This window comes from Lycorma delicatula, chromosome 1 (assembly GCF_047948215.1).
Source record: "Lycorma delicatula isolate Av1 chromosome 1, ASM4794821v1, whole genome shotgun sequence".
Classification (NCBI taxonomy): domain Eukaryota; kingdom Metazoa; phylum Arthropoda; class Insecta; order Hemiptera; family Fulgoridae; genus Lycorma; species Lycorma delicatula.
In genome coordinates this window covers 71,678,199-71,692,688 of record NC_134455.1, presented here as the reverse complement: position 1 = coordinate 71,692,688, position 14,490 = coordinate 71,678,199, and the positions used below count along the sequence as shown (strand labels likewise).

The following is a 14,490-nucleotide window of genomic DNA, read 5'->3' as shown; positions in this document are numbered from 1 at the left end:
CAAATATAAATTAGCAATTGCGAGATTTTAAGAACTTTTTATTTTTATGTTTTACAAGACATATAGTTGTTTTAAATTAAAAAGTATTGTCATAAAAATGTTAATTTAATTTTTCTTTATTTCTGAAAGAAATTTTCATCGTTGAAATTAAAATAAGAGAAAAGTGAATTCAACAGTAAATAGATAAAATTCCATAGTATTTTTCATATTAATATGAAGCGAGTTATTTAAGACTCATACTCATCGGATGCAACATAAATCCTACGTGCAGTATGCAGTAAGATACTTTAACTTAGAATTCTCGTTATCGTTTATCTGAATTCTCAGATTCAGTTTCGTTTTAATTTAAATTGGAGATCCATACTTTTGTTATTGTACGTAATTAAATCAGATATGCTTTGAATAAAATAATTACTGACTTTTACTAAATTTATTTTTTTAAATGAAATTGAAGTATGATAATGAGATTGTTTTGATAATAACATAAAAATAGTCTATAATTCATGATGACTAAAGGTTATTTCTATGCTAAAAGATATAAGAAATAAATGGGAAAAAACAGATTATCATTACAGAAATGTTTATTAATAAAATGGATAATAGTTAATTTAACCCAGCACAAGACCCGCGTTATATACAACTGCAGCACTACGCACGTTATTATTCTAATATAAATAAAATTCAACAATACATAAGTAGAGAATCGATCTTTTATTAACAGAAAAAATAAAAGTTACTTAAAAGTAGACCTAGACTTGTGAAAATTCAGAATTATATATAACATAAAAGTAAATTCATAAATTACATAAATCTAAATTCCGATTGATAAACATTTATTGTACATCTAATACCAAATGAATGCAGAGGCAAAACAAACTGATAATATAAACCTCAAACTTAAAGCAAACACTATTTAATTTATAATCACTGAAATTTTTACAAATACTCAAAGAATTTGCAAAAAAAAAATATCTGCTTATTTAAATATTAAAAATTAGATTGTTTAAATATTGTCTTTTTACTATTAAAACATTACGTAGAAAATCCATCTATTTCACAAAGTTCTTTTTATTTAGAATACCAACTATTTAAATTTTTTCAGAGCACTTCTACTAAATAAAAGAGCAAATATTTTGTACCATCAAACATTTGACACAACTTTCAAAACAAATTTGACTTGGTTTTTTTAATACAATGGTTTGGTTATATATACATATAGATAAAGTAGGGCCTCACTTAACCGAGGTCTCTTTTAACCGAGATGACCGGCCGCTTTGGTCGAGTAGCGTCTTGGCCTTTAATCCGGCGGTTGCGGGTTCTAATCCCGCTCAGGCATGGCATCTTTTCACTATGCTAGAGAACATTCATTAAATCCATAATTAACCTCGGGCACAAAAAGTCTGAAGTAAAGAAAAACTAAAAACAAATTAAACGAGATGCCGTTTATTCCATGTACAAATTTTACTATAGCCTATTACTGAAAATGAGTTGATTGTGTATTAACATTAATATATTGATTGTGTAATTAACATTGTGTATTTACAGTGTATTCAAGCTAAACAATAAATTCCCTTTAGTTTCTGTTACCTACTACACGCGAAAAGATTGGTCTATATTTCTCAAGTGTGTATCTGCTGCTCTGTAATACAGTGCAGTAGCTGTAGTGTGTTGTGTTGTTTACTTGTATATATTATGGTTATTGTTATAATGGCTGGTTGTAGCAAAGATATTAATAATACAAAACGTAAACGGGTAGTAATGTCAATGGACAAAAAATTTGAAGCAATTATAAGATTAAATTTCAGAGAATCAATTAAAGAAACTGCTTATTTGTTGGGTGTCAGAAAAACAATCATCGGTGACTGGAAACGGAACAAAAAAGAATTTTAAGAATACTATTCAAAAATCCCAGAAAAGTTTTTAAATAAACGATGTAGCTGAAGAAGCCTATCCAGGATGCTTTAGATGATGCCGTTTCCTTATGGTTCAGGCAATGAAGAACACCTTTGGGGTACCTGTATCCGGCTCTATTTTACAAGAAAAGACTATTCAATTTAACAAAGATTTGAACGATCCAGATACATTTTCTGCCAGTAAAGGCTGGCTGGAGAAATTGAGAAATCGTCACGGCATAACACATTTACTCGTATCAGAGGAAAAATTCTGCTGATACTACTAACCTTGATAATTTTATAAAAAATTTGGTTGTGTTCATAAAAAAAATTATAATACCTAGGTATATTTTAGAAGAATGATGTACAAAATTTCCGAGAGCTTAATAACTAAATATTATAAATTAATACAAGTAAGTATTAAAAAATTACAAGACTTTGTATACAAAATCACTGGTATGTAATATAGATAAAATAGAAAAATGACAATTTTCATGAGATTTACCTACTGAAAAATATCGCGCAAAAAATAAAAAATGTACTTTTAAGAACTTCATATAAAAATGTTAAATTGATTCGATGGATTAAATTTCTTTATTTTGATCGAGAAATATGTTTACAAAGATTCCATATCCTCATAATCGCAGTCGTAGTTCTATGTTAAGATAAAATATAATTTTGCATATTATTAAACCCGCCGTTACTCGACGTGTGAGCGCCGCGCTACACATCAACATTCGTTTAATTACTCATATTTAATGTCGTATTTTTATTTGTTTCTGGCCATGTTCAGGTTTTTTTTTTTACTTTTAAATATATTACTTGTTAATAAATTTACTATAAAATAAATAATTTTTAACAAATTACTTAAAATAAACAAAATATCACGTTGCACTTTTTACTATAATTTTGTTGGATAATTCTCAGTCGACTGTTTGCATGACGAGTTATTTCATCACTTAGGTAATCTGGAAACAATAGTTTCGCTATTTCAAATGTTGTCCTCACATTTATAGCGATTGATTTGACTCCTGGAGGGTGAAAGCCAATGTTTCTCCGTGGTCTACGTCTATGCCTACTAGGTGTGTGAACATTCCAAGTTGCAATATTGTCACGACCGATGTATTAAGGTCCATGACTGGGTGGATATAAAGGGTCATCTTCGTCAGGGGACTGCTCACTTTCACTGTATGTATTTCACCAATATCAGACGCATTTAAATCAAGTTCATTCTACCTATTAGCTAATAACCGATTTTCACACTCCTCATCTTCAAATTCATCTAATTTTGCGACTATTTGCTGTTCTTGGTTCATTATAATAAACTGAACACTTTTGTTATAAATTAAATATAAAATAAAATGTCTAGAGGTAAGAAAAAGAGAAAATCAGAATGAAACTAACGAAATTCTAAAAAAAATCGGAAGAACATAGACAAAATTCTAGCACCGATACTCGACCTTATGAGCGCCACGCTCACTCTGACGTAGTACTAATAAAAATAACTGATTACTGGAGATTTCCAGCTAGCCAGAAATGCAATACTTGCTTATCGCATTCTAAACACATGCGTAGGCTGCTAGACGGCGTTCCAATTATCGACTGTAAGCACAAAGATAACAGGAACAAATATCAATGTGAGCGCAACGCTCATACGTCGACTTAAAAAAATTAATTCTGGAATAGATTTAAAATTTTTCAGCGTTATATTTTATTAAGTATTGTTAAAGTACGTATTTACCGGGTAATTTTAAAATCAGTAATTTAAGTATATTCTTAACGTACCTCTAAACTTAATTTTTTCAACAATTCTAAGATTATATTTTCTTTGTTAGCATTTTTCAGTCTTTTTTTAAATCCATAATTAATAAAAAAAACCATAAATCAAGCGTTAAATCAAGCGGAATACATATAATTTTAGTATACCAAAATCACCTGATTTTTTAACAAGCGAGTGGCTTTTTTCAAAACGTAAAATTTCCACCGGCGGAGAAAAGCATGTTTACTATTTTCCTCATTACGGGTAGTTGGTATCTATTTAACAAGTTATGGTTAGTAAATCAGGATTACCATAATAATCAGAATAACCATTTAAAATCCATTTTTTCAACAAAACATAATTATGTCAATCCAATTGAAATCATTCAGTAGATTTTTTTTTTCAAATATTAATATATCGAAAATGATATTCTACTGGTGAAAATAAAAAAAGAAATTCATGTACACATAGGTTCATACATTGTTTGTTAGTGAGTATCATGTAAAATTAAGCCAAATTGTAATACTTGCTCAAAAAATAGAATAAATAAATTTTAAAAAAAAAAACATTAAACAATGGTTATCTTTTAAAAAAGAAATTGCTCTAAAAAGTAGAAAATATATTTTCAGTGATTATAAGATAATCAAAACAATTATCATTATTTGTAAAAAGAAAACCATTGTGAGCTCTTAAAATATTACGTTATCTCATCATTTTAATATACGTTCACAACTTTACCTTTATTAATTATTATAAAACTCCTACTTGAATTCTTCAGTATTATTTTAGTCTTATAATCACCGACAAATTATTTTCAACTCTTTAGAGTAATTTCGTTTTAAAAGAAAACCGTTGTTTTAATTTTTTTTTTAAATTTATTTATGTTTTAATTTTTAATATCCCGCTCGCACTTGTTCATTCAAATGCCATAAATTCATTCACATTGGTTTATAATTGTTTTCATTCTATCTACCTCTACTAGCGCTGCGTTTTTCATGGTTTTGCACTGAAAAATAACAAAAGACGGGATGACAAATAATTTTGTTATAGTAACAAAATTCATTTACTTACGATAACAAATCGGTTTTTCGCTGTAAAAAACCAGATAACTTACAGTAACGAGAGGTTATAGTAACAAATCCATTTTGTTATCCTAACAAAACCGTTTCACTACCACAACAAACCCTTAATTACAGAAACATATGATTTGTTATCCGTTATAAACAAAGAAATATGTTTTCACAATGTCCACCATATTGGATTCAGTATGATATCAAATATGCTTTATACTGTCATCAAACCAAAGGTGCGCGCAAAATTTCAGGTTGATCGGATAACGGGAACTGTGTCACTTTCAATTACTAAATTTGACCTACACAGGATTTCGAATATAAGAAAATCACTGAAAAAAGAAATAGATCCCAGAACTGTATTTTAGGTAGTTTCGAGAAATCCAGAGTAAAGTACAAAAAATAGGGTACAAAATCAATAGTTTATGTTTAGCTAAAATAATTTTGCTAAATGTTAAATTTTGTTAGGTTAATAAACACATAAAAATTTGAAACAAAACTTATATAGAATTTGATAATGAATAAAGTTTATAAAAAAGTAAACATTTTGAAATTTAAAAAAAAACATAAAATTGTGGCAGATTTTAATTATGTATTAAAGGAAACAAATTTTTAATATTATAAAGTAAAATTATTAAATATTTTAGAAATATTAATATAATAAGTAAAGATAATTTTTTACAGAGACGTAAAAATCAAATCAAGCGATCGATATCTTTATATTTTTAATCGGAAAGATTATTGCTTTTATTTTTTTTTTAACTTGAGGACAACCGTTAGGTATTAGATCAGAGGATGAGATAAATGACAATTTTTATGACACAAAGCGCCATGCCTGACCGGGATTCGAACGCGGGACCTCCGGATGAAAGAATGAGATGCTACCACTCCCGCTACGGAAGCCAGCACGATACTAAAGTTAAGAAAGCATTTCTTTACCTACGTTTTTATGAACTTATTCTTCATTTTTAACAATAGAATATGACCAGAAAAATTCGCAAAAATTTTTCGTAAATCAGTCTGTATATGAAATTTTTTTTTATTCTGATGAGTAGATAAAAAATTTATAATTAGTTAAACTAATTGAGTAAATTAAAAACCTTAGACGTAATAGGACTCTCTTGATAAGAAAAACAATTACGTTAAAATCAACTTCATCTACTCATAGTCGTGAACTTTTGTCGAAATTGTAATAAGTAATTATATTTTACAAACAAAGAATCCAGAGCATTTTTCAAGGATACGTTATATCACTTATATTTTTTATTTTATAATGTAAACTGATAACGTATCTGATTATGTAAGCGCTGAAAATTATCTAAAATTAAATGTATAAAAATATTAAGGGAAAAATACGAAGGAAAACAATACAGCAAGAAATCTAAAAGCAGGAAGAACAGCAGAAAAATAGGGAGGATACTCAAGTTTTATAGATATCTGGAAAAACTGGATCAATATAGGAAACCATGTAAGTAATAAGAAGGTAAACCAGAAATAGGAAAAGACGGGAATGATCTAAAAAAGCTTTACAGGAGTATCGAGTGGAAATAAAAACCAAAAAGATCTATGTATGGTAAATACCTGTGAATAAAATGGGCAATACAACTACATAATTGGAGCGTATAAATATCATATTAATCGATTTGCTGATATTACAATAAAATTAATTTTTTTGAATTTATACTTTCCCGCCCTGAATATAGCTTTAGAAAAAGAAAAAGTATGGTAATCGGTCCAATTTTGGCATATGAAATTTTCACCGGATCTTTACGTTTTGACACCTAAGGAACCCAAAAACCGGATGTTCTTGATCTTTTCTGGATGTTTGTATGTTCGGTGTTTTTTGTCGCAATCTAAATCACCTTATATTTTCAGAACTACTTGACCGATTTTGACCAAACTTGGACAGATTACTTCGATATATAGGACATTGATACCATTAAATTTTCAACCTAAAAGATCAAGGGGGTGTGGCTGTAGAGCAAGGTTACCCTCAGTATCTCGAGATTTCGCCTAATTAAGTTATTTTTCTTAGGAAAATTTGTTAATTAAAAATTAATATTTCCAAAAAGTTTTTGAAAAATCACACACCAGCCCAAAAAATTCTCTAAATAAACAAGTGGCTAAGTGAGTATAGTGTGTCATTAGAACTCCCTTTTACAACAAGGAACGCTAGTGTAGCACTGACATATAGCTGCTGTTGTCGCCTTTTTTCTTTTTCTGTTTAGTCTCCAGAACCACAGTTACTACATTACTACAGAGAATGAATGAGGATGATATGTATGAATGTACATATCATCATATCATGTAAGTGACGTGTAGTCTAGTACAGTCTCTCCTGAGATGTGTGGGTAATTGAAACCCAACCACCAAAGAACACCGGTATCCACGATCTATTGGGTAACGGTGAACTGAGACTGTACTGTACAAGACTACACTTGATTTAAACTCGTACATATCATCCTCTGAAGTATTATCTGAAAGGTAATTACGGAGGCTAAACAGGAAAAATAAAGAAAGAGCCGTGCACCAGAAAAAAGCCGTGTGGCAGAAAACTTCTACTACTGAGTTATCATTTTTTTTTTATGTAGATATAGAAAGATAATATCAATTACGTTATATACGAGTATATTTTTCAATGTAGTATTAAGCCAAACGGTAAATCGTTTTCCGTGATTGATCATGGAGTAATAAAAAGAATATTATGATAATTAATTAAATAAAAATATGATATCCTAAAATCAAAATCAATGACATTAATTCAATTTTAATTTTTTTTTCTTCTTCTCATGAAGAAAGAACAGAACGTCGGTTTCAATGACTTGTCATACAATGAAGATAGGATTATTTAAAAATAATCATTAAAAATAAAATCTATGCTACGCGCTTTTTTTATAAAATTACGTTTTTCTCTAAAGAAAACGATACTTTAACTGTATTCCAATATTTAACTATAGTACTAATTACTAAGCATAGATTTAAAACACAGGAGATAAAACAATGTCAGGTCGTATGTAAACAGTAAGATTCTTAAAACTAATCATCTCATAAACAATAGGAGCACCTTTAAAATAAAACAACAAATTAAGGTAGTATATATAACGCTAGTTGGATTTTTCCTGAATGCTGTTGAAATTTACTATCGAACAATAACCGTAAAGAATCAATATCTGATAAAAAGTTCAACAACAACACTACAATAATTTTTTATTTAGCATTATATATTCTGCGTTTATATTTACGCAGATTTTCAGGTCATAATCCTTGATTATCAGTAACATTTTTATTAATGTATTTAATACATTTCGATTAGATATACAGGTGAAACGTTGTTTGTATAACTCTATAATTTATTAAGGAGTCTTAATCTCACTGAGAAATTGAAACCTTAAAGAGTAATTTTCATGAAATAATAATTGTAATTTCGTATAGTGCTTCGGATAACATTAAATCGCATACTGTAAGAGATATACGGTAATTATTTTTGTTCTCATACAGCAATCGTTGTGTAACAATTATAAACCTAAAAGAAAATTTTTGTTTCGAATCTTTATAATTTTTATAGATATAATTACGCTTAGTGAATTTTTCTAGATTGCTAAAAATGTATTTTATTCATAACGGAAACAAAAATTTTTTATGGTATTAAATGAAAATTCTGGAAATATAGTTATACAATTTTCCAAGTATATTTTTAATCCTGATGGAAATTTTTCGTATTTCTTAAAAATAATGATCAAATTTCTAGTTTCGAAATATATCTTAAAATTCATTAAAAAAAAAACCATTAATTAATAATTGATCTAAAAATTAGTTCTATTAAATTTGATATAATAAACACTTTAGTGAATGGAGACTTTGAATCCCTTCCATCTAAAATGTTTTTTTTTTTTTTTTTTAATTTAGTAACCTGATTTACTTGGAAAAGATAAATTATAATTAATATTTTAATAATAAAAATGCATTGTTTTCGTCATTTCATACGCGTCGGAATGTATTCAGCATAACTTTTGAAAGGACGATTAAAGAAATTACTTCTTTTTTTTATTCAGAAGAGGTGATTAGAAGTTATATTCCATCAAATGAAAAACTTTTTATTTTCTCTCTCTCTCTCTCTCTCTCTGAGAATGCATTTAATAGTTAAAAACCAAATTACACTATTTTAAACAAAACATACATTGTACAAATTTGAAGACTCTTACTTCTACAGACGGCAACAAGCAAATTTTTTTTAATTTTCTTTCGACACGGGTTAAAAAACAAAGAAAATAATGTTTTAAAAGAAATCTTCCATGAAATATAGATAAGAATTCATCTTCTATATCATAAATAAGAAATAGTATTAAAAGCATCAACATGTAATGTGAAAAAAATAAATAAAACAAAGTATAGGAATAATTATAAAAGGACGAGAAATATCAATTTAATAAATAATATTGTCAAAATGAACTTTCCGAATTAAAACCTGAATTACTCGCGTTTAATAAAACTGAAGTACATGAAAATAGCACCAGTGAAAAAAAAACCTCAAAACATTTCAGTGAATGGTGCAGCTGTTGTGTAGTAATTGAATTTTTTGATGGTGATAGGAGAGAAAATGGCTGTCAACGAAGACAGAAAGACTTTTTGCATGCTGCATTTTCACGTATGCCAATCTATCGCTGTGTAATGTAATTTTAAAAGGAATTTTGGTGAAGATACATCCAGTGGGCCTAGTAACCGTAAGTAGTATTCTGACTTTAAAATCAAGGAAATCCAGCTATAAGCGAACGTCAACTACCCGTCCACTAGTAAACACTGCAGTTGTGAAACGTGTGAGTGAGAGTTTTGTATAAAATCCACAGAATTCATAGCATGAAGCAACACCCCAATTCCATTTAAATGTCCTACGTGAACTGAATAAACAACTATCAAAGAGATGAATTGGGCGTGCTGGCTGTGGCTTATTGGCCTCCAAGTCACCCTTTGACTTTTAGTCTGTGGTTTTGTCAAACAACGCGTGTACCAGTTACCTTTACCCCCTATCATCCAAGATCTTCGTTTTTCATCACAGAGGCATTAGTGGGTAGTCCAGTGTTACATGTACGGCAGGAATTGGACTACACGCTCGAAGTGTGCTGTGTAACACAGAGAGTTCACGTTGAGCACATGTTTTGTGATGTGAACCAAATGTTTTGGTTTAACTCAAACCATTTGAGTTTCGTTTTCCATTGATGCTAATTTAATGTATCTGAGTGTTCTTAAACGGAGTTATTCAAAATTGTAATTGGAAAGATCATTTTTAATGACTCTTGTAATATTAAAAACTGTTAAAAGATATCACGGATCGGAACGCAAGGATAGCGGGAGTTTTTTATCTTCCTAATAATCGCAGAGCCTGGACGAATGTCCCTTACTTCTGTGTCTTTTGCTTATCGGGCGGATCATTATTTATTTAGTGGTGGTTATGGATTTTTGTGTTTTATTTATAGACAAGTGATTGACCGGGGGTGATACTGGGAGGCTAGGCGCATAAAAGCTTCGAACTCCCGGCGTGATTCCGTTACAGTCCGTCACCTGAAGCCCTTTCGGTGCTAGCTCCTTTCAGCCTAACAAAAATATGCCTTCCGGAGGTCCTAGTGTTTGAAGAAAGCAATGCGCTCCCATTTCCAGAGGAAGTCGCATGTGCTGGCTGGGGAAAGGTATCACTGAAAGATTGAAAGATAAGATTTAAACTATTTCATAGTTCAGAATTACTTACTATTGACTTCATATGGTCATCCTTGTAAATAATCATTTCTCGCATATAATATACGGGTATATGATCGGCCAGTAAAATGAATATTCACTATGCAATTTATAAATTGATAAATTACACAACTCTGAGATGAGTTGAGGAGGGAAAACATCAATAAAAAATAGGTTTATATTTGTTGTTAATGGAGAAAAGTTTTTCAAGATTATATTATCTTAATGTTTAATTAAAAGTATCTTTAGTAGAACAGTTTTAGTCGATTTATATCATTAACATTTTTTTTTTTTTTTAAGTTAAGATTTTATTAGTTGAAAACTTAGTAAAGCTGCAATCAATCTGATTATTTTATCCACTCTCAATCTGAATTCGAAATATTGTCTGAAATTTTTTTCTTAAGATAAAGATATGCATGAACTGGATATTTAATTCCAATTAAAAGTAATGAAGTTGTACAATTCCTGCAATTTTACAGAATATTTTTATTACATTTACTTCAACCGTTGTTATTAAAGTCAATTTATCAGCTTTTAAATGATATTAAAAGTTAAATTTACCTTAACAATTTCTTAATAAAATTATGTAAAAAGTTATAAGGCTCCAAGTAATTCTTGAATTTTTGAACATGTTAAAATTTACTTCCTACCATGTCATAAGAATTGGAAATCAACCCCGTTCTTATAATACCTTAAAGAAATAGTTTGTACAAAAAATTGTTTTAGATTAGTGCAAAGAATAGAAAGTTAAGAGTAATGTTTCTTTATTTTTTTGTTTTATCCATTTTAAATAGACCTCTTTCTATTAATTACTTTTTCCCTTTTTACTTTTATTGTAAAATAAAAAACTAAGCGAATCAATATCCTGAACACCTACCTCCGCACCATTTTTTGTTTTTAATTTTAAATCAAACTTTTCCTGAGTCATAAATCAAAATTGACGACAAACCATCACTGATTTAAATCTTTTTTTACTATATCTTACCACTGTTGCAAACTCATAAAAATCTTTCTAGCACTAAATTTTTAACTGTAAAATAAACATTTTTCAATTTAAAGAAATTATTATTTTGTATTCACTAATTTATAAAAGATTAAATTCCATGCAAACTTTTTCTGGGTAAAATAAATTATTTTTTAATAAAATAAAAATAGTGAAAAAATATTAGTATTTTTAAACCCATATCACTTACCTCCATCACATCATGCGGAGGATACGGCTGACGTCATGGCGCCCACTTATTCATATCTGAAAAATTATATATTTTTATAATATTGTAAAATTTATAGAAATATGGCACTAATATATGTATATATATATATATATATATATATATATATATATATATATATATATACGTAGACTAGGTTTTAATATTACTCTGTAATAAAATGGAGAATATTTTTAAAATGTCACATAATTAGGTTGAAAAATGTACCCAATATTTTAGATAAATGAGATGTGACCTAAAATTGCTTTTGTTGGGTAATATACTGCTGTAACTATAATGTATCAAAAGGTTTGCCGCAATAGAAACTTGTTCGTCGTAAATATGATTTACGTTTTATTACATGTATGTGACTAAAGACATTAATATAAATATAATGACGTAGTACAAAAGTAAATGTGCATACATGCAATACACTCTCTAACTCTTTCTCTCTCATGTAAGTTATAGATTTAGGATTATAAATTCATACACTGGTGAATAACTTGCAACGCATATTTCGACTGTAGTGATATTATTTTTCCGATTACATACCCAGTCACCAAACGTTTTCTCCAAAAATTTGTACGTTTATTTTCTTTTTGAAATGAAAATAAGAATACAGTTTTGTTTATACATTCAACGTTGAAGTCCATAATTGAGGTTTTATCTGTGGCCATACAAACCGCAATTATTTTTCTTTGAATATGTATGTAATATTCAATTTAGATAATATAACTCCGAGAATATTATTACAAATATATTTCTTTTACGTAAAAAAAATTAACCACGTGGTATAAGGTAAAAAAATATTCTTAATCAAATTAACTAAACACGGTATTCAGTTATTTATACCAGGGGTTACTTTCTGGATGTCTTTCTGCAAGTTGAATTTTACGTTAGACGAATTTGTTCTATAACTTACCAAAATTTAACTTAATATGAAAACGCTCCACTGAATTACACAATTTTATTTTAGTTTTGAAAATTTGGATTAAAAACAATATTGCGTAATATAATATAATTATTTTCAAGCTAAAAATCTACAGAAAAAATTGTTAATTTAATGTAATGTAACGTGAACAAAATTTAATATTTTTGTTAATGTAAAATTAATAACAGAAAAATAAAGAAAAAAAAAGAAAAATTAAATGATTTTAATTATAAGTAGCTTCGTGAATTAAAATCCCCAAAAATCAATGAACTTAATTACAAAAAATAATGAGAGATTTATTTATGTAAAGATAATTTTTTTTAACTTTCACAAAGCTAATAAAATTTCAGGTTACTTATCATTAACTAGCACAAGCTAACATAATTTCTACGTAAAGGAAAACGGATAAATTTGTTTTATGAAAGATATAATTGTAGTAGTTTGTTTGTAAGCACAGTATAAAGGATAATTAGTTGACTGCTTTGCTGTAATTCTACGACTGGATATTGATATTTTGATTGATTTTATCAGAAATTATATTAATCTTTAAGTTTTGCCTTGTTTTTATTTTCTTACTATACATTTTTTTTAACAATACATATTTTAAAAAATTCTAAATTTATAATTTAATTTCTACATATATGTAGAAATGATTTTCTAGTACAATAATTAAATTAATAATAATTAATTTATATTATACAATAACGCAATAATTTTTCACCCACCGATCTTTCAGCGTATACAGATATGAGAGAGACATCATTCTAGTTTAACATTTGATTCTATGTAAATAAATGTAAAGCTAATAAAATAAACATATAATGACGTAAATTAATGTATTTGAAATATATGTATACATATAATAATTTCAAATTAATAATCAAGCAATGTAAATACACTAGAAACCTCACCTGTAGCTTAAGCGTAAAATACGTAGATATTAAAAAAATTTGTCAGGGCGGCAATATTGTTCTACAAAATCTTTGCTATGCCTATGTTTGTCATGTTATTATAGAAAGAAATCAATATCATATTTTAAATATTTTACTTTCCTGGCATCATATCGTTACATTTATGTCGTAAGAAGGAAAGTATGGTAGGTAGTAGTAAAAAAAGAGGTATGGATTACTTTTGCAATTCAAGACTTTTCGTGTCTCAGGGGCTCCAAAAAAACAAAACCAAATTGGGAGGTAATGATGAACGTACGTTCATACTTATGACGTTGGTCTGTTTGAAACTTAACAACCTTCGGTTTAACCTCTGGTTAAACCGGTTTTAATGATATTTTTTTGAGAAACTAGTATATGTGAGATAATGTTTGGTAAAGGTTTGGGACTAATATCTCCATGAAGTGGGGGTAGGTAATTTCTTTCGGTTGCGTTTTAAATCTACCCATCCACTAATCGAATTCTTAATTTGACAAAAATTTCACACGACGAATAGAACATTACCCAGGTAAGTCGAGTTTAAATAATTGAAATTAATATACTGATAGGTATTTTATGTTAACATATTCTATGGTAAGTATTCTACTTTTTGTGTTCTGCGCTAGGACCCGTTAGTTCTCAGAAGTTGCTTCTTTGCTACTTTTCTCAAAAGGAATGATGATTTGAGATCCATTTTGTCTGTTATTTATCCATAGCGCTTGGGTCAATTTGAATAGTTTAGTATCCATTGTTTTAGTTAACTATTTTCCTTCAAGTCTATCATTTTTTTTTTAATTTATAAGAACTTTCTTTATTTAGCGATCGAGTATTAATATTAAACAGTCGTTTATTTTGGGTTTTTTGTTAAAAAATTTGTAGTATTGGATTACGTACTCGTAAGAGCAATATTTTTGGGTTTTTTTTTGGGGGGTTACAATTTTTAATGATGTAATTTAAAGTGATGGACATGTGGA

At 28.4% G+C, this 14,490-nt stretch overlaps 1 protein-coding gene across 3 annotated transcripts in view; it reads right to left on the bottom strand.

Annotated features, from left to right (window-relative positions):
* Nucleotides 1-14,490, bottom strand: part of LOC142319316 (suppressor of lurcher protein 1-like) — a 1,297,987-nt gene that overhangs the window by 1,046,376 nt on the left and 237,121 nt on the right. For all 3 annotated transcript variants that reach the window (XM_075356472.1, XM_075356462.1, XM_075356483.1), the window contains exon 2: nucleotides 11,642-11,697. In XM_075356472.1, the coding sequence (XP_075212587.1) occupies nucleotides 11,642-11,647 (6 nt within the window). In that variant the 5' untranslated portion in view covers nucleotides 11,648-11,697. The remainder of the gene's footprint in view (nucleotides 1-11,641; nucleotides 11,698-14,490) is intronic.